Raw genomic sequence first — 20434 nt, forward strand, 5'->3', positions numbered from 1 at the left:
CTCCATTCCTTTTTGTTGTTCCCATTTCCTTTTTTGGCATTTCTTTTTGTTGTTCCCCTACTGAATCTTTACTATTTTTGGCCATAGTTTTTTTACCAATTTACCCTAAGATTCCCCACTATTTACCAAAAAACCCTAAGATTCTACCCTTTTTCCACCCTCTTTTTCTCCACCACCCTTATTTAATTAATTTCCCATCCCCCATAACCCCACCCCACTACCGTCACTTTCACTCTCTCTCACCTCTCTGATTTCACTCTCTCTCACCTCTCTGATTTCACTCTCTGATTTCACTCTCTCTCACCTCCGATTTCACTCTCTCTCACCTCTCTGATTTCTCTCTCTCTCACCTCACTGATTTCTCTCTCTCTCTTCAACCTCCTTTCATTTTTCTCTCTCTCCTCCTTCCTTTCTCTGTTTCGATTGGTGATACCCTCAAGAACATCAAAGATGTTCTTCATTTTCATATTCCTCCTCTCACTTTTCTCTCTCTCCTCCTTCCTCTCTCACTTTTCTCTCTCCTCGTTCAATATCGCCGCCACCACCACCACAACTCCGCCACCGCCACCACCACCCGAAAAAGCTGTAGAATACGTATTATGGTTTTAGATGGTGAAATTCGACCACGAAAACCCTAGATCTAGAGTTTTCATGGTCGAATTTGACCTCTAAATCCTCAAAATCGTGAAATTGAGATCAATTGGGTATTTATTTATTTTTGTATTCACGTTTCAAATTTTTAGGGTTTTTTTTTTGCGAACTTATGACGAATTTCTGGGTTGTTTTTTTGGTTGATTTTGGTCGAGTTTTTGGTTTAATTTTTGTCGAATTTTTGGTTGATTTTGGACGAACTTTTTGTCGAAATTTTTGTCGAATTTCGGGTTGAATGTTCTCGAATTTTGGTTTGATTTTGGTCGATTTTTTGGGGTTTATTTTGGTCTAAATTTGGGTTGAATTATCTCGATTTTCTTGTCTAATTTTTGGGTTGATTTTGGTTGAACTTTCTCGAATTTCTGGGTTTAATTTTGGTTGAATTTGTTCGATTTGGGTTTAAGATTTGGGTTTAATTTCTGGGTTTAATTTTCTGGGTTTAATTTTCTGGGTTGAATTTCTGGGTTTAATTTTCTGGGTTTAATTTGTTCGATTTGGGTTGAATTTTCCTGATTTTCTGGGTTGAATATGTTCGTATTTATGGGTTGAATTGTGCTCGAATTTGTTCACGAATTTGTGAGTTATTGAAGTCTAAATTTCTGGGTTTTTGTTGGATTTTCTTATTTTTTGGTTATATTTTAAATCGAATTTTCTGGTTCGATTTAGTGGTTCGATTTAGAGCTGTTCTAATTTTGTTCTTTTTCTGGTTCGATTTTAATCTGATTATTTTGTTAATGAAATATCTCTCATTTATCTTATTTATTTAATATTTTCTCTCTCCTTACTTTATTTTAAATATATAATCTCTTACACACAATCATTATTCTTACACCCAATCATTACTCTTATCCAATACAAACAAAGATTCAGTTTTCTTAAAAACCCCCCAACATTCTTTATGGGAACAACATAAAGGAATGGAGGGAGTAATAAATAATAAATAATAAATATTAATTAATAATTATTTATTATTTATTATTTATTTATTTACTATTTATTATTTATGATCTTTTTTAGGAGAGAGAGAGGGGAGAAGAATGGACAAACCAAACAACATTCTTAAACAAAGGGTTTTCATTCCATTCTCCTTGATTCCCATTCTCATTCTCTTTCCCTTTCCCTTTCTCCAACCAAACGGCCCCTTATTATTATAAACATGCAATGCAAGTTGAGCTATTTAATTTATTCAACACAATACAGTAACGTACCAAAATTTAGTGAACGACTTTGACCTTTTGCAAAAAAGCAGGAAAGAAGTTAGTAGTAGGAGAAGATTAGATTCCTAAGACATGGAACTCAAATCCTCCATCTCAAAAACATGGAAACTATTCTTCCTGGGTTGCTTTTTTGGCGGTCTTCTATCGGTCTTGTTTATCGACAAAATCGATCGTAATGAAAGTTTATCAGATGCTAATAATGCTTTGGTACAATTAAATCCCTTGGAAAAAGTATTGGATTCACCAAGTATTAGTCCTATGTTGGAGCCTAATATCAACACCCATCTGCCTGAAATTCTGCCCTCGAAATCTATACAGGAAACTAAAAAGGTATGTGATATGTTTAATGGGAGATGGGTTTACAAGGCGGATGCTAAACCCAGCTATAATTCAATGACATGTCCATTCCTGGAAGTACCTGTAAGCTGCCAAAAGAATGGTAGATCAGATTTCGAGTATGAAAAATGGAGCTGGGAAGCTAGAGAATGTGACATACCATTGTAAGTAGAGCTGGCAAACGTGTCGTGTCGGATTGTGTTCGTGTTTGTGTCGAATATAAACGGGTTGGAAAAGTCTCAACACTAACCCAACCCATTTAATAAACGTGTCGTGCCGTGTTGACCCGTTTAACTAATCGTGTCATAATCTCTTGACACTAACCCGTTTTTTTCGTGTCCGGTTCGTGCCGTGTTGTTGTGTTTGCTCGATAAAGTTGGCTTTATTTTAAGGTTTTTAACGATTACATCAAATTATTGGTTGATTTTTCTTAATCGGTTTAAGTCGTGTCAGTTTTGTGTTGAGAATCTCAACACTAACCCGACCCATTTAATTAAACGTGTCGTGTCGTGTTCGTAAACCTTGACACTAACCCGCTTTTTTCGTATCCGGTTCGTATCGTGTTATCGTGTCGTGTCAGATTTTACCAGCTCTAATCGTAAGGCATACTTTAATATTATTCATGTATATACGTATAGTATTGTTATTATTTATTAATCCTAGTTGTTATAATAATAATAATAATAATAATTTTGTAGATTTGATGGAAGAGTTATGTTAGAGCGGCTTAGAAACAAGAGGATGATTATAGTTGGGGATTCAATCAACAGAAATATGTGGGAATCTCTTGCTTGCCTTCTCTACTCATCCGTACCTTCTTCTCGAACACAATCCACTGTTAAAAACACTGGTCACATGACCTTCAAAGCTAAGGTATATATCTTTGTTGCTAGTTAATAAGTACTACCTCGGTTTCAGAAAGTTCTTTACGCTTTGGAAAATGTGTCAAAATTATAAAAACTTTGACCGTAAATTCTCACCATTATATACATCAAAATATTATACGTAAGATTTTGTTAGATTGGTCCCGGGATGTATTTTCAGAATATCAAATTTTATAATTTTTCACATACGAATTTGGATATATTAGTAGTTAAATATTGTATTGAAGTCCGTGCAAATAGTAACTGTAAAGATCTTTTTGAAACGGAGGTAGTACCAAGTAATATCCAGGATCATTCTTGATTTACTTATTTTCTTGTTAATTTTTGTAGGATTATAACTTCACGTTTGAGTTCTACATGATCCCCTTTCTAATCCAACTTGATAAGAAGCATAAAAGTGGCCACAGAGTTCTTATTCTTGATCAAATTTCACATTTTTCGAATCAATGGCGAGGTGCAAATATTATGGTATTCAACTCTGCGCACTGGTGGACTCATAACAACTTCATTAAATCGTAAGTATCTCTATATATATTTATTAAAGTAATATACCTATATTTTTTTGAAACAAGCAAAAGCAAGCCTTGGCATGACATAGGCACGGGTACGCGCGTGGGTAGGCACACTTGCTGTGTATTTCGGGCCTTAGCCACATTTTTTTTTTACGAAAATGATAAAGGTCGCAACATGCGACCTTTAAGCCGTGTCACAATGATGACATGGCATGCTTATGTGTCATGATTTAAATTGGAAAATAAAATATATAACTTATATTTTTTTATCATACATGTTATAAAAAAAGGTAGGAAAATCTTAATATTCTAATTTTTTTTCCTTTTTTATATCGGCTACCTTATTTACATATTTTCGTAGTAAAAATATTAAATTAATAGTAAAAATATTATGATGACGTGTAGCCTATGTAGCGCTTATATGTACCAATTAAACTGCGACACGTAAGATTGCGACAACTAAATGTTGTCGCAACTTGCGACCTTTATCATCGTCATTTTTTTTTAAATATGTCACCACAAATAAAACGTCAATATAAGTGAAAGTCCAGTGGCATTTGAATTTGGGCCGTTTCTAAGTTGTTCTTTTGGAAATGAACCAGGCCTTAGGTACATATGCTAGAAACGAGGCACAATACTTTAGATTAGCGCTGGTCTGAGCAGTAGTATGAGCAATAGTCTTATTAAGTATTAACCTAAGACCTCCCATTTAAGTGAAAGAGTATGACAAAAGTCTGAGCAAGAGTCTTGGAATTCCAAGACTCTACTTAAGACGTTTAAATTGTAAATTGAATCTTATTATTATTATTATTATTATTATTATTATTATTATTATTATTATTATTATTATTATTATTTCTTTTTTATTTTTTTATTTTAGGAGTCTTGAATGAGTACGAGGGGTGAAGTGAAAAATTTAAGTAAATCTGAAAGGGTCTCGACATAAATCTGATTAATAAAAAGATGATAAAATCTTAGCTTATACTAGCGCTAATCTTACTCTTAGCCAAATAATATTTGTCACTGGATCTAGGGCAATAAAAATAAAATCTTTTAATTAGGTACTCCGTAGTTACTTTAATTTTAATAACCTCGCATTAAGTAGCGACCTATGTAAAACTTGATTTATATTGTAGTAGGGGATTTTCCATAAGTTAAGATAAGTTTAGTGTTGTTTTAAAACTCGCAAAATTTTGCAGTTGGGATATGTTCGAGTACAAAGGAAAGCTAACAGAAGACACGCCAAGAGAAATTGCGTACAAACGAGGGATGCGAACATGGGCGTCATGGATAAAGAAAAACGTCGATCCAAAGAAAACAACGGTCTATTTCCGAAGTGTATCCCCGACACACGACTCTAAGAAAAACAAACAATGGTGCCACAATATAATGCAACCGAACCAATTGAGGTTGGCATGAGTGGTTAAGGGCCTCTTGCTCCTTAACCAAGGTCTCGGGTTCGAGCCTTGGGAATGGAAAAAATCTCAACTGGGAGGGATGCTGCCCATCGAGGTACCCATGCAAACTCCCGCGGGAGATTAGTCCACTCGCCGAAGGCGGTGGGAACTCCTCGTAGTAAAACCAAAAAAACAATATAACGCAACCGATGATGAAAGACTCGTACGTCATGGGTTTCCCGCAAGCAGTTATCGATGTAATTGAGAATGTCATAAAAGGGTTGAGCAAATCACGAGTTAAGTACTTGAATATTACAAATCTTTCTACATATAGAATAGATGCACATCCTTCAATTTATACCAAAAAGATTGGGGTTAATAATCTTTCGGGTCGCCCTGACTGTAGTCATTGGTGTCTCCCAGGATTGCCGGATACTTGGAATAGAGTATTGTATGCTTCCATTTTATTTGATACTACTTTAGAAGGTACGCCAACAATGTAAATACTTGTAGCGTTATATTTTGTTTGTGTGAAAACCTGTCATGATTTATTAGTCATTAACCATTTAGATTAATTATTGAGGTTACTGAAAGGTTATTGAATTGAAGTTGATTGTTTAAATAAGTGTATAAGAAATTAAGAACTAAGAAGTTGCATGTGAAAGTACCGAAAACTGTGCTCTAGCTCGATCGATCTATTCACGAAAAAAGAGTGTCTTAATGAAGCCGAGCAATGCCAAAATCAATTCTTGTGAAAATCTTGTAATGAGTCTATAGTCATTGAAGATTTAGTTTAATTATTGACCATACTGAAAGGTTGAATTGCATTTAAATTAAAGAAGTATGTTTTGATGAAGAATAGGGATTGCTCGGATTAAGTGAAAGGTACTCTACCAAACCATTTTTGTTTTGCTTTACTTTGTTTTGTGCACTCATCTTATATTACGTACATACTAAGTTTATACGTACCTAAGTAATTGAACACATATTTTCAAACTATTAACTTTTAGGAAAATTAGTAGAACGACTAACATATACGTAAAGATGGCTGTGGGTCGGACCGGGCCGTGCTTCGTGCCGAGCCCACGGGTCGCGGGCCTAACCGTGTCGGGCCCATGCCAGGCCCACGTTGTTTCATGTCGGGCCGAAAAATTGAAAATAAGGCCCAGGCCCGGCCCAAGCCCACGTGCTTTCGTGCCGGGCCGTCGTGCCTAAGGCTAATTTGACTAAATTTAACGTGCTTTGTCGTGCCGGGTCGAGTCGTGCCGTGCCTTGTCGTGCTTTTTCCAAAAAGTAAGGCCCACGGCCCATGATTTCATGCCCGTGCTTTTTGCGTGCTCGTGTCGGCCCGTGCTTTTTTCGTGCCGGATCGGGTCGGGTTTCGGGCCGGCCCGGCCCACAACCATCTTTACATATACGTAGTACTAATATTACTTTCTCGAACATGGCCTATATCTTTTTAGTTTTTAATACTCGATCTATATTAGAAATCCTATTACGTATATAATTGGAGTGACGTAGAATGTCCTAGGTCCTTTTGTTTGCCAGTAAATATTTTAGAAATCTAAAACCAAACTAGAATGAGATGAGATATCGGAACTAAACCTAAAACTTGCCGAACTTGAGTGTACAACGTACGAATACAAGAGTACGTATGACGGGATCGATTGTAAATGTGGCTTCAAACTGATACGATGAGAGTACTTAGCCGGACCATGCCCTTATTGAACCAACATGTTCCGATCCATAATCCACCTAATTAAACACCCATTATTTGCAGTGGCGGATCTAGAAATAGTACTAAGTGGGGTTACTATTACAAAATTAATGAAAAATTAACTAAAAGTGGAGTACTTTTTAAAATGAATTAGTCGAAAATTAACTAAAATTATGCAAATTTTTTTGACCAAGTGGGGTCACCTCCCATACACTGAATCCGCCATTGATTATTTGACAATGTCAGCTTCAATCTCATGATCATCGATATAATTAAACTATTCAAACGGAGAATCTATCGTATCTGGCCTTAATTAACAACTTCACTTAGTTAATTAATTATCTATAATTAGTAAATGGAACACTAACCAACTTGTGAATTTTATAATTTTACATTTGCGTCTCTCGATCTGTCACCAGTTGGACTCTCTCTTACTTAATAATCTCCAAATAAATTATCTTGCATCATAATTTCTTCTCGGATATTGGGTGTAATATTAAACTTTTCATCAAGTGGCTACTTATTTATTTCTGATCCTAACTAATCCCAATTAACAAGATTCCCACTTTACAACATTTTTGTTCCCTCTAAGAAGCTGCCTATTCTTGCACGTTCTCTTAAAATAAAAAAGGAGTTTCACCCGACGTTCTCTTATTGGGCCAGTTTGTCTTTTGCATTCTTTTTGGGCCCCAAATGAGGAAATATCTATTGGGCCGTTTGTCCCTTTCACAATTTTTGGCCCCTCTTGTTTGTATTAGTCCAATAAACCAATTCAAATATACTTCAAATATTAATTTATGTGTGAATTTATTCTATTATTAGTATTTCCACTACTTAGTACAGATTCGTAGTTGATTGTTTAGTCATTCAATCTCAATTTCCTTAAAAATATAATTTGGCTAAAAGAATCATAAACCATTACATTTTCATTGTTTTGGATATGAAAAAATTTAGACAAATAAAAGATAATTAAGATAATATAAAAACATCGTGTCTTTAAACCTTTTTTTTTTATAAAGCCCTTATTTTAACGCTTAGCATGAGGAGTTAATTGACTTGGGACCAAATTAGATGTTTGATGTGGCTCCATTAGAGCTTATGGATGCAGGCAGGGGCGAAGCATAGTGAGGGCCTAGGTAGGCCATGGCCCCCCTAAAGGCCCAACCACACCTATTAAATAAAAGACTAACGAGTTAACATTAGATGGTTTTCTATTGGACTGACCCCCCTAAGCGGCTAAGCTTATTTGCTTAATTATTGTTCGGCCCCCCTTGATAACTGAGTCTGACTTCGCCCCTGGATGCAGGGGTATGACCTATAATATTGTACATTTTTACTTCGTATGCGGTATGTCCATGTTCAATCATGGTCATATTTGATGTGGTTCCATCATTATATATTCGTAACTATAACAAAAAAAATCCTTAGAAACTTAGACCGACCTAAATAAAATACAAGATAGTTACAGTGTGAGAACATTTGACTTGGAAACTTCAATTCCATCCATAATCGCCAGATTATATTAGCACGTAGTTGAAATAATTATTTACTTACCACATGTAGAAACACATGCTTAAGCATTTAATAATATCCTAAACCAAATTTAGATGTGCCAAATAATACAAGTACATAAATTAAAATCATAGACTAGTGATCCTCATAATTTAAGTCATGGATTTGAAATCTTCCATTGATAACACATGGAAATTATTGTCAGTTGTAGGCATAGTTGGGTGTCTCCTCCTTGTAATTTTCATAGATACAAGCCATCATAATTATATAAGTCTTTCAATAGCCAGATATGCAACGGTGCCTGTAAAAACGTCAAACTTTACAATATACTCTTTGGGAAAACCAAGTGAAAGAATCAAGAAGAAGTGCAATATATTTGATGGAAGTTGGGTTTATAAACCAGAAGATAAAAATGGTAGCTACGATGTCCTCAGTTGCCCGTTCGTGGAAGAGAAGATGAGTTGCCATAAAAATGGAAGGCCAGATTTCGAGTTCTTGAAGTGGAGGTGGGAAGCCAAAGACTGTGAAATACCAATGTAAGTATATATAATATATGTAGCCTAACTTATTAATTTGTTGTAACCCACACTACAAGAAATTGTACCATTAACGACGGGAAATCCCGTCGCGAAAGACCAATAATCGTTGATTAACGACGGGATTTCCTGTCGCGAACCCGTCATAAAAGGGGCCGTCGTTAATGGAAAATCTCGTCGTAAACCCGTCGTAAAAGATATTTGCGACAGTTATTCCCGTCATTGTTTGGTTGTTAGCCCCGTCGCAAAAGGCTTTTGCAACGGAATTTTTGACCCGTCGTAATTAGGTTGTCGTTAAAGATACAAATTCTTGTAGTGCCATCATGATTAATTATAATGTTGTTTTTCTTAGGTTTAATGGGAAGGACATGATGGAGAGGCTTAGAAACAAAAGGGTAATCTTAGTTGGAGATTCACTAAACAGAAATATGTGGGAATCTCTTGCTTGCCTTTTACATTCCTCCATTCCTTCCTCCGGTGTCCAACTCCGAGACAATAGCACAGTATCTAAGCTTTTTTGGAAAGCAAAGGTAACAAATTATATACTTCTTCATCATATTAATTTGTATTCACCAATTGCATGTTGGTTCAGTGGTGATTGGGGCTGAACTTGGTAGGGAGAACTCGTGTTCGATCCCCCGCAATAACAATTGGGAGGGGACTGAAACCTATCTACCCAGAACTCTCCCCGAATCCGGATTAGCCCTAAGGGTGAACCGGGTGTTAACACAAAAAAAAAAAAATTAATTTGTATTCATTTTTTCTTTATAGGATATAACTTGATTAATTAATGACAAATATTTGTCTTTGTAGGATTATAACTTCACACTTGAGTTTTACTGGAGCCCATTTCTTGTCGAGTTCGACTTAAACCATGAAAGTGGGAAAAAGGTTCTTGTGCTCGATAAGCTTTCGACCAATGCCGAGATGTGGACAGGGGCTGATGTTATGGTTTTCAACTCAGGCTTCTGGTGGGTGCAACCAGGAACATCCAAAAGGTAAACGGATTTGAAGTACGTACATTCCTTTTCTTAATTGAATTGGGTGATGATAAAGGTCGTAAGTTGCGACAATATTTAGTTGTCGCAATCTTACGTGTCGGAATTTAATTGTTACACATAGGCGCCACGTAGGCTATGCATCATCATATTATTTTTACTATCAATACAATATTTTTACTATGAAAATGTGTAAATAAGGTATTAGAGATAAAGAAGGAAACAAATTAGAATATTAAGATTTTCCTACTTTTTTTTGAAGCATGTATAATAGGTTATATAAATTAAATATTTTAGCTTCCAATTTAAATCATGACACATAAGCATGTCATGTCATCATTGTGACACGGCTTAAAGGTCGCATGTTGCGACCTTTAAGCATTTTCATAATTGAATACCCCGTAACATAGAAGTTAAGCATTTATGTACTGCGTAGTACATGGTTATAAACTTGTAATGTTCAAATTATGTACATCATTGAAAAAATTTAGAAACAATCACAATTCTTTTGTGTACGTAGTCCTGTTGGTGTCAAAGGAAAGACTAGCACACACGTAGATGGCACTGTATAACACTAATAGAATTTTATCTTAAAATCAATTGACAATAGGTAAATTAAGCAACTGATTAATTATATTATATATATACGGAGTATTTTTTTGTTAGTATGAGGTGAATTATGCCAAGTATTATCCTTTTTTTTTTACGGATGCCAAGTATTATCTTAATATAATTAACATTCTAGCTTATGAAAAATCAAGTAGGTTGCTTATCGTACGGACATCCAAAAAATTAGTTTTGGAAAATTAAATGTAGACAAACATATAACACATTAACACGCAACATTAATTTAATTTACTCGGCATTAATTTTTCAGATGGGATTTCATCGAATACAAGGGGAAATTAATTGAAGAAATGCCGATTGAGCAAGCATATGAAATTGGCATGAAAACATGGGCAACATGGATCGAGGAAAACGTGGATCCAAAGAAATCAAATGTTTTCTTTCGAAGCATATCAGCTGAGCACAAAACTAAAACTCCTAAAACATGGTGCTACAATAAAACGCAACTAGCCCTTGACCAATCCAAAGCGTCGGTCTACCCGAACTCTCTCGTAGACATTATTGAGAGATTGATCAAAAGTTTTACCAAATCTCAAGTGAAATACTTAAACATTACAAAGCTATCTCGATATCGAATCGACGCACATCCTGGAATCTATAGGTACAAGGATTGGAAGGATCTCACTCGAAAAACTAAGGATATAGTCTCTCTTCGTCCTGATTGTAGTCATTGGTGTCTTCCTGGACTTCCAGATACTTGGAATAGGTTATTATATGCTTCACTTTTTTTTCATCTTTGACGATTTACATATTACAAATATGTGATTCAATTTTTAGTAATTAACAAAGGCGTTATTTTACTTTTTACGACCTAAATAAACCTTTTTTTTTTTTTTTCACCACTTAAAAAAATTAGAAATTTGATTCCGCCACCACATAACGCATTTTGTCCAAACTTCCGTTGGTGGGTTGGCATCTTCGTTTACCCTTCTTATACTACACAATCTTCCTTCAAAATGGGGATCGAGTGTCGACTACAACTAAAGGACAAACTAGCTACCACTAATAAGTCTCGTTGTTAAAGAGTTGGAGGTGGTATCCAAAAAATCAAATCTCGTCTACAATAATACCAATTGTGGCTCTCTATACATACTAAAAAAAAAAACTTATTTTGAGGCATGCGTAGCTTCATAGGAAAAATACAAATATTCCATTCGTTACATAAATATTGCATTATATTGACTTTTACGCTATTCACATTGTGTCTTTGACCATATTTTGTAATATATACGATACATGTAAGAAAATAAGTAACTATATAGGATGTTGATAGATTCGTATCTATATATACTTTCTAAACATCAACTTTTAATAATGTTTACTTATGCATAATTCGAGATATTAAGAGTTAAAGTTGTGTGTTGGGAAGCGTAAAGACAACATGGTGTAATATTTTAAGGAACGCAAAAAGTATAAAGCTTAAGGCCCCGTTTAGTTCACCTTATTTCTCCTGATCTGGTCTTGTCTGATCTGAACTTATTTTTTCTGCTCTGATCTGGTCTGATATTTCAGAATTAAGTTTAAACAAAAATCTATATTTATTAATATTAATCGACTTATGTGTAAAATAAATGTTACACAAATTTATAATATTGTTATTATTTATTTGACTTTGCTCATGATTCAACTATTCCTTATATTAGATAGACCTAAACATGATCTAGATTGATCGGTTATGATCTGGACATATCAATTCTGATCTGGATATGATAGGTACAGATCGATTCCGACTTAAAATTTGGTTCTTAGCTGGATATGATCAGTACAAACCTGGACATGAACTATACCGAGAAGTTTTGATCTGGACATAATCTAGACATGATCTGTACAGACAAGTTCTGATTTGGACATGATCTGGACATATCAGTTTTGATCGAAATAAATATTCAAATTTGGACATGATCTGGATATATGGGTTTTGATATGGACTTGATCTTGACAAAATCAGTACATATTTGGGCATGATCTAGATAGATCGGTCCGAATATATGGGTTCTGATCTACACGTATGGATTTTGATCTGGACAGATCGGTTATGTTCTGGACATGATTTTTCTATATCAATTTTGATCTGGACATGATCTATACATATCAATTCTGATCTGGACATTATTTGTAGAGATCAGTTTTGATCTGGACATGCATGATCTGTACAAATCAATTATGTTCTGGACAGGCCAGTTCTGATTTGGACATAATCTGTACAAATCAATTATGATATGAACATGATCTCTGCAAACAACATTCTTTTTTATTAAGAAATAATAGTAATAATAACAATGATATAATAATAATAATAATAATAATAATAATAATAATAATAATTTGATCTGGTCTGGTTTGATATGATCTGATCTGAACTGGTCTGGTCTTATCTAATCTGATCTGAACTTATTTTTTCTGATCTGATATGGTCTGTTCTGATCTAATCTGATTAAATCTGAAATAAGTAACAAGGTCCTGAAATAAAGTGAACTAAACAGGGGCCTAACATGCACAAAACATCTCAAATCCTTGATTTATGCGCTTCTAAATGTACAGAATTGGGAATACAAAATCAATGGTGAACTACATAAAAAAGTTGTCCGACAGTACACTAGAGTATTTTCTAAGTATCAAAAAAATAGAGAGGCGTATAATAATTGATTCCAGGTATCAGGCAAACCGGGAAGGCACCAGTGTATACAATCAGCATAAGATGAAAGAAATTCCTTATTTTTGGAGGCAACCGCCTTCCATATGGTGTTGCTCCAATACACTGATGAATGTGCATCAATTCTATACTCCGTAAGCTTGGTTATGTTCAAGTACTTTACTTGTACTTTGCTAATTCCATCGATTAAACTCTCGATGATATTGATCAATGATTTAGGGTAAGCGTTTTCAAAGGAATCGTCCATGAAAGGTTGGGTGAAGTTGTAGCACCATGGTTCTCCGGTGTGTTGTGGTGAAATGCTCCTAAATATCACATTTGTTTTCTTTGGATCTACATTCTGTTCGACCCATTTTGCCCATGTTTTCATGGCCCGGTTGTAGGATAGGTCTATCGACATCTTTTCCGATAGTTTTCCTTTGTATTCAAATATATCCCACCTGTTTCAATGTACAAATTCACAACTTAAACAGATTAAAATTACAACGACCTACTCCCTCTGTCCCTTCATACTCGCACCGTTTTAACTGGACACGCTTGCCAATGCACAACTTTGACCACCAATACTTTTAACTACATATTATAAAAACTTATAAAAATACCAATATTTTGAAAATATATATTAAGAAGAAGCCTACAATATATTATATACTAACATTTATTTTCATATACTAGAAATAAAATAGGGTTAAAGTGGATTATGTGAATAGCGTAAAAAGTCAAAACGGTGCGAGTATTAAGGGACAGAGGGAGTATTAGATTATGTTTGATGAAATAGATCCTAGCAAGTAGTTATTGTGGGTCTTTTAATTTACTCCTAGCTTGTCCCTAGTTTGGTCCAAGGCCCTAGTGACATACATTGGGTCCGAGGCCTTACCAATAATTAATATCATTCCATGTACTAGTCAGTCTGGCCTGGGTTGGCTAAGCCCGGCCATAAACATAATGCGGAGGTCAACAAAAGCATATCTAATTCTCTATTATACAAGTGAAAATGTGATGTTATTTTAGTAAATTTATTTTTGGTTTCCCTCTTAGATTACTAAAATACCCTCCACACTAGAGAATATAATGACAACCTACCCAATAGGAAAAGCCCAAAGAAGCATTTTAATCAATCTAGCCCCTTAAATAAATGCTTGACATTTTAATCAATTTGTTTATACGCGTTCGGCGCTATCTAACTTTTATGTCTCCTCTATTCGTCTGCATCACATTTATATTATATTTTTACATGTTATTTCAAGTTTAAATATAATAACACAAATCTGTTTCAACCGTTTCAAAATGATTTTTACACTTTTCTTTTAGTCCGTTTCATGATGTTCTTTACACTTTTCTTTTTTCTATATTTGAACATGAAAATTTACTAACTTAACGAGTTCAAAAGGTCTTGTGCGCACAAGGTGTATTTTACAATAAATTTATTGTACACCAAGATAACTTTAACCATTTTTTTTGTAATTTTAGCCTAGTTTTGATTAACTTTTATATTAGTAAAAAGAAAATTGATGATAAATATTTTAAAGGGTTAAATTATTAATTTTATACATTATTAGTTATTTTGAAGAAATAAGTTTTACTAAAATGAAAAAATTTATCACTGAAAAATAGATAACTTTTACATATATATGCTTAACTTTTGAGCATTTTGAGTTAAATTTTACCGATATACAATATTTATTGTACACCCATTGTAAATAAGAATTTGTGTAACGAGTTACCGTTCTAACCCTATAATATTTACAATTTATAACCTTCTCTTACTTTATTCATTTTTTTCTTACACTCATCCACATTTTTATACATTTCTCTTACTTTATCCCTATTTTATTATTGTTTAACTAATTTATTTTACTTTTATCTTAATATTTGTGCAAATAGTAACTGTAAAAAATCTGAATGAAACGGAGGTATTATATGATATTCCAAAGACCAGCCTAGTCAAGAAGAATATGTAATAATCATGATTAATTAGTTTATTTTCTATTTCATTATAAAAATAGATTATCATGTTTAATCTATCCCCCCCTTGCCAACTTGCATAATTGTTTGGTAATTTACGTCCAAATTCGCACAACTATTTGAACATGGCCCTACATGTATACATCATTCTTCATGTTTATGCATGTCCAGATTTTAGGAATGTTTTAACCAAAATGTTTGCAGAGGGGTTTGAGAATACTTACGCTTTCAATTTTCGAGTGTGAGTCCACCAATGCCCTGAGTTAAATACCATAACATCAGCTCCTTCCCATTGCTTGGAGTTGGGTGAAACCTTGTCCAACACAAGTACCTTTTTCCCACTTTTGTGGGTTTTATCGAATTCGATCAAAAATGGGCTCCAATAAAATTCTATTGTAGCATTGTAGTCCTACAAATAAATAGTGATATTAAACATATATAATTAACGAAAATGATAAAGGTCGCAACATGCGACCTTTAAGCCGTGTCACAATGATGACATGGCATGTTTATGTATCATGATTTAAAATGGAAACTAAAATATTTAACTTATAAGTTATAACCTATTATACATGTTACAAAAATAGGTAGGAAAATCTTAATAATCTAATTTGTTTCATTCTTTATATCGACAACCTTATTTACATATTTTCATAGTAAAAATATTGCATTTGTAATAAAAATATTCTGATGACGCATAATCTACATGGCGCCTATATGTGCCAATTAAACTGCGACACATAAGATTGCGACAACTAAAAGTTGTCTCAACTTGTGACCTTTACATGCATGCACTTCAATTTGTATAAAGCGGGAAGAAGACTTAATTACCTTAGCTTTCAACACCTTATAATCGGAACCGCTAGCATGGACATCAACTCTTGAGGAAGGAACAGAGGTATACAAAAGGCAAGATAGAGACTCCCACATATTTCTATTTAGCGAGTCTCCAACCATTATCATCCTCTTGTTTCTAAGCCTTTCAAGCATATCTCTTCCATTAAATCTAAGGTAAAATTACTAGTATTGTTACGATCGATATAACAATAAATAATTTGTACAATAAACTTTACGAAAATGATAAAGGTCGCAACATGCTACTTTTAAGCCGTGTCACAATGATGACATGGCATGCTTATGTGTCATGATTTAAATTGGAATCTAAAATATTTAGTTTATATATCCTATTATACATGTTTAAAATAAAGGTAAGAAAATCTTAATTTTCTAATTTGTTTCTTTTTTTTATACCGATTACCTTATTTACATATTTTCATAGTAAATTTTTTGTTTTGATAGTAAAAATATTATGATGACTCATAGCCTACGTGGCGCCTATATGTACCAATTAAACTCCGACACGTAAGATTGCGACAATTAAATATTGTCGCAACTTACGACCTTTATCATCACCCTAAACTTTAATTAGAGAGTAATTAAATCTAGCTACATACTCACAATGGTATATCACAATGTTTAGGTTCCCATCTCCACTTGTCATACTCGAAATCCAGCCTTCCATTGGCTTGGCAGTTCATCTTTTCTTCAATGAACGGACACGTATTTGTATCATAATAAGGCTTCTGATCTGGTTTGTAAACCCATCTCCCATCAAACATGTTACACTTCTTTGTAGTAATCTTGTTTGTTGTTGACTTTTGTTGTATGATCAGGCTAGCTATGGAAGATGGTTGATTGGAAGGGTTGGAAATGGTGGTGAATTGACTAAATTCGAGCACAGTGCTTCTGGTTAGATTTTGGACATTTTCATTGAGATAAAGGATAAGGATTATGCAACCAAATAAACTCGCGATTATGCAGAGTTTCCATGTGTAGTTGATGGTGGATTTCAACTCCATACGTTATAATGTTTTTTTTTTGGTTGCTTTAGATGGGTTTATGGATCATAATTATATACTCCCTCTGTCCCTTAATACTCGCACCGTTTTGACTTTTTGCACTATTCACATAATTCACTTTGACCCTATTTTATTTTTAATATATAAAAAAAATGTTAGTATATAATATAGTGTTGGCTTCATCTTAATATATATATTCAAAATATTAATTTTTTTATAAGTTTTTATAATATGTAGTTAAAGATATTGGTGGTCAAAGTTGTGCATCGGCATGCGTGTACAGTCAAAACGGTGCGAGTATTAAGGGACGGAGGGAGTATATTATTGTGTGTAGATATAATTAAGAAGCTTAATACATTATTTGTTTGCAAATAATAGGGGATTTTTGGATCTGAGGTTAATATATTTTTGTTTAGTAATGAACTGGTAATCGATCTTTAATTCATTATGTAGAAGCCGCCTCATAAGTCATAACCTAAGAAAAAGTCAAGGGTAAGACATTCTGTCATCAAGAAGAACACACATGACATTATTCCCAATTGTGCTCTCTCATTTGTAGAGTTAAGGTACTGTACTTTCTCAAAAACTAAGTCAACCAACTTTGTGTATTCATTTGATTTATCAAATATGCTATTTCTTTCACGTCTAAAATCAATTTGGTCATTAACAATTACTACTAGACAAATCTATATTCCTTATTTATATGTGCCGTTGTTTTTGGAGAACACCGAGAGTACGTTGATCTGGTTATTGGGAGGGTCAGGACAGGTCAGTGCGGGTTAGTAGAGGTGCGGGTCAATAGCCGATCATATAAATGTGTTAATGGACATGGTCAGGGTCAGGGATAAAAGGATCAGGAGCCGGACAGTGACCAAAATTAAAAGGGTCATTAACGGGCTATATTTTATTAAGCTTTTTTTTAAATTGGGAGATACGTTAAATTCGAAGATGAAATATTTTGATGGAACATGCTCTGGGCCTCTGGCCTCCTTCCCATGGAAAAATGCTCCTGCACAACAAAATTAATTATAAAAGAAAAAAAATGCAATCTCTGACCATTGATGAATACCAACATTTTTTCTCCTCCCCCGATCTAAAATCTCCCCCCACTACAAGAATTTGTATCTTTAATGACAACTTAATTACGACGGGTCAAAAATTCCGTCGCAAAAGCCTTTTGCGATGGGGCAAACAACCAAACAACGACGGGAATAACCGTCGCAAATGTCATTTACGACGGGTTTACGACGGAATTTCTATTAACGACGGCCCCCTTTTATGACGGGTTCGCGACAGGAAATCTCGTCGTTAATCAACAATTATTGGCCTTTCGCGACGGGATTTCCCGTCGTTAATAGTACAATTTCTTATAGTGCCCCTTGATTTCTCACTCCTTATTTTCCTCCAATTCAATTTTATCCTCAAACCCAATTCAATCAACCGTGATACTTTCCTTATCATCTAAAACGATTTAAAATGACGTATGTTAAGACCGTCAACAGATCATCATCGTGGCGAAGTGGCCGAATTCACTAATTCATAATACTTCGATGCGGGAACAATGACAAGCTAGTATTGTCGATCTGTTTTTTTGGCACCTCTTCTCACCTCAAGATTTTGAAACTCGATTACACCTCTAAATATTGATGGAAGAATGTTGCTCCTTCCATTGTTGAATAACTTTTAGTGTTTTAAATTAGGAGAGAGAAAGTAGTTCAAAGAGATGAAGGTGCGAGCTATATTTTTTTTAATTTTTTTCGACAGTCATAAAATGTCTGTTATTGACCCTTGTTATTTTGTAGAAGATTATTGGGCTTTTAATTAATAAAAGCTCAATAAGAGCCCTATAACCTATGGCCCTATAAAAATCCTTCCCATTAAAAATTAAAGGGTCAAATCTCTTTTAAAATTGGTCAAATCCTGCTGCCCGTCATTAGATTACGCTGACCAATAACCAGCCTAATAGAGAGCATGATATAGACTTTAAAAGTAGGTGTACGTGTTAAGAATTGGATCAAGATCGAGCTTATATATGCAACCTTATCTCAAAGCTCCAAGTTTATTGATCAGTTTGTGGATTATGGACAATGGTGCACAATAAACATAGTGCACCTGAAGAACATATGTGTACAAATAAAAGAACATGATCTTACGACAAAAGAACCAGCTATATATTATTTCACATTTTTGTTATAATTTTTTTTATTATTATTAAAATATAAATAATATATATTGATGTTCTTTTTTTTTTTTGACGGGAAAGAGAGATCATATTTATTGATAGAGGAAAGCCTTGTCTGCTATGACAAGGGGAAGAACATCCATGGGGTGATCTTCCATCCACACCATCTCTTCAGTTAGAGAGAAGGAAGATTTGGCGATGGAATGGGCCACCGAATTACAAGATCTCTTAGCAAAATTAAAAGAACAAAAAGCAAAGTTACTAGCCATAACCAAAATGTCATCTACTATCACTTGTGTGTAGGATCTTTCCCGTTTTCTCGAGCATAGTAGTTCCACAAGATGAAGGCAGTCAGATTCCGCTTCGACACTACGAAAACCAGTATCATAGGAGTACTTAAGGCCAAAACGCATAGCCTCTGCCTCAGCTTGGAGAGCCGTGCACGAGGTTATACGACTCGTACCTGCAGACATCAAAACATCCCCAACAACATCTCTGACCACCATGCCAAAGCTGATCTTATCTTCTTTAATCGCCGCATCAGTGTTTACCTTATACTGGGTTCTCCTTGGAGGTTGCCAACTGCTAGTAGCAGCTTCCGTGTTGGCCTGTGTCGGCTCCTCTCTCTCTACTGCTGCTTCGTACTCTCCTAGAAGGTGTAAAGCTCTACTGCAAGCCACCATAGGGTCAGTTCATTTCCGTTCAAAAACCCACAAGTTCCTTAGGTTCCATATTTGCCACACGATCATCATAATTGTTTCCCAAGCACGGTCCAGTTTGCATCTAGAAATCATATCTACACACCAGTCAGCGAAGGTGTGTACAGCAGTTGAGCTCTCGAGCAGACGGACAGGGGAGGCGTGCCATAGTATTTGGTTGTTGCTGCACTGTAGGAACACATGGGTCGTTGTTTCCGTTGCCTCACCACATCTTGGACATCTCGGGTCAGCGGGCAATCCTCTACTCGCAAGATTACTAAGTGTTGGGAGCCCATTACAGGTTGCCCTCCATAGAAGGTTCTTCACTTTATTTGGTACCCTCGCTTGCCAGATTTTCTTCCACAGTCTTGCCTTCCCATTCTCCGTTGAGCAGCCCACATTGCCACTACGCCTTTCCATTTCGAGATGATAGGCACCTTTCACAGTGAATTCGCCATTTTTTTGTGAACTCCCAAGCCAGGAAGTCGTTCTGATTGCTCCCCACCATCTCAACCTTCAGTATTGCCCTTATCTCCTCCTCACTTAGTACACCCCCTAGTTCTTCATGTTTCCATTGAGTACTCTCATAATTTCTCCAATCCACAACTAGAGCTTCGCCGTCAGCTTGTTGTGGGGGTTGGGACATTATCCTCCCACCTGGAATGCCTGTTAACCATTTGTCTTTCCTAA

At 35.0% G+C, this 20434-nt stretch overlaps 4 protein-coding genes across 4 annotated transcripts; 2 read left to right on the plus strand and 2 right to left on the minus strand.

Moving 5' to 3' along the window:
• Positions 1-1835: 1835 nt before the first annotated feature.
• LOC110782595 (protein trichome birefringence-like 40) lies at positions 1836-5714 on the plus strand. The gene is made up of 5 exons (XM_056827329.1): positions 1836-2368; positions 2903-3077; positions 3419-3603; positions 4800-4986; positions 5192-5714. Exons 1-5 carry the CDS (start codon positions 1941-1943, stop codon positions 5498-5500), a joined length of 1284 nt encoding a protein of 427 aa, XP_056683307.1. The 5' UTR covers positions 1836-1940; the 3' UTR covers positions 5501-5714.
• A 2577-nt stretch (positions 5715-8291) lies between these two features.
• On the plus strand, positions 8292-11554 carry LOC110782596 (protein trichome birefringence-like 38). Its single transcript, XM_021986761.2, has 4 exons — positions 8292-8762; positions 9115-9292; positions 9576-9760; positions 10638-11554. The coding sequence occupies exons 1-4, from the start codon at positions 8386-8388 to the stop codon at positions 11125-11127; spliced, it is 1230 nt and encodes a 409-aa protein (XP_021842453.2). The 5' UTR covers positions 8292-8385; the 3' UTR covers positions 11128-11554.
• Positions 11555-12838: 1284 nt separating this feature from the next.
• LOC110782597 (protein trichome birefringence-like 1) lies at positions 12839-16978 on the minus strand. Its single transcript, XM_021986762.2, has 4 exons — positions 16464-16978; positions 15837-16011; positions 15230-15414; positions 12839-13480 (listed from the first exon to the last, which is right to left on the minus strand). The coding sequence occupies exons 1-4, from the start codon at positions 16862-16864 to the stop codon at positions 13003-13005; spliced, it is 1239 nt and encodes a 412-aa protein (XP_021842454.1). The 5' UTR covers positions 16865-16978; the 3' UTR covers positions 12839-13002.
• A 2160-nt stretch (positions 16979-19138) lies between these two features.
• LOC110782569 (uncharacterized) lies at positions 19139-19729 on the minus strand. Its single transcript, XM_021986735.2, has one exon. The coding sequence runs from the start codon at positions 19727-19729 to the stop codon at positions 19139-19141; it is 591 nt and encodes a 196-aa protein (XP_021842427.2).
• Positions 19730-20434: the final 705 nt, after the last annotated feature.

Source organism: Spinacia oleracea, chromosome 4 (genome assembly GCF_020520425.1).
Source record: "Spinacia oleracea cultivar Varoflay chromosome 4, BTI_SOV_V1, whole genome shotgun sequence".
Classification (NCBI taxonomy): Eukaryota; Viridiplantae; Streptophyta; class Magnoliopsida; order Caryophyllales; family Amaranthaceae; genus Spinacia; species Spinacia oleracea.

Coding starts and splice junctions, on each gene's coding strand:
- LOC110782595 (XM_056827329.1), top strand. CDS start 1,941: ATGGAACTCAAATCCTCCATCTCAAAAACATGGAAACTATTCTTCCTG. Junction 3,604..4,799: donor CATAACAACTTCATTAAATC/GTAAGTATCTCT, acceptor AAAATTTTGCAG/TTGGGATATGTTCGAGTACA. Junction 4,987..5,191: donor ACAAACAATGGTGCCACAAT/ATAATGCAACCG, acceptor AACCAAAAAAAC/AATATAACGCAACCGATGAT.
- LOC110782596 (XM_021986761.2), top strand. CDS start 8,386: ATGGATTTGAAATCTTCCATTGATAACACATGGAAATTATTGTCAGTT. Junction 8,763..9,114: donor AAAGACTGTGAAATACCAAT/GTAAGTATATAT, acceptor TGTTTTTCTTAG/GTTTAATGGGAAGGACATGA. Junction 9,293..9,575: donor AGCTTTTTTGGAAAGCAAAG/GTAACAAATTAT, acceptor TTGTCTTTGTAG/GATTATAACTTCACACTTGA.
- LOC110782597 (XM_021986762.2), bottom strand. CDS start 16,864: ATGGAGTTGAAATCCACCATCAACTACACATGGAAACTCTGCATAATC. Junction 15,415..15,836: donor ATAAGGTGTTGAAAGCTAAG/GTAATTAAGTCT, acceptor ATTTATTTGTAG/GACTACAATGCTACAATAGA. Junction 13,481..15,229: donor CACACTCGAAAATTGAAAGC/GTAAGTATTCTC, acceptor ACATTGAAACAG/GTGGGATATATTTGAATACA.
- LOC110782569 (XM_021986735.2), bottom strand. CDS start 19,729: ATGGTGGCTTGCAGTAGAGCTTTACACCTTCTAGGAGAGTACGAAGCA.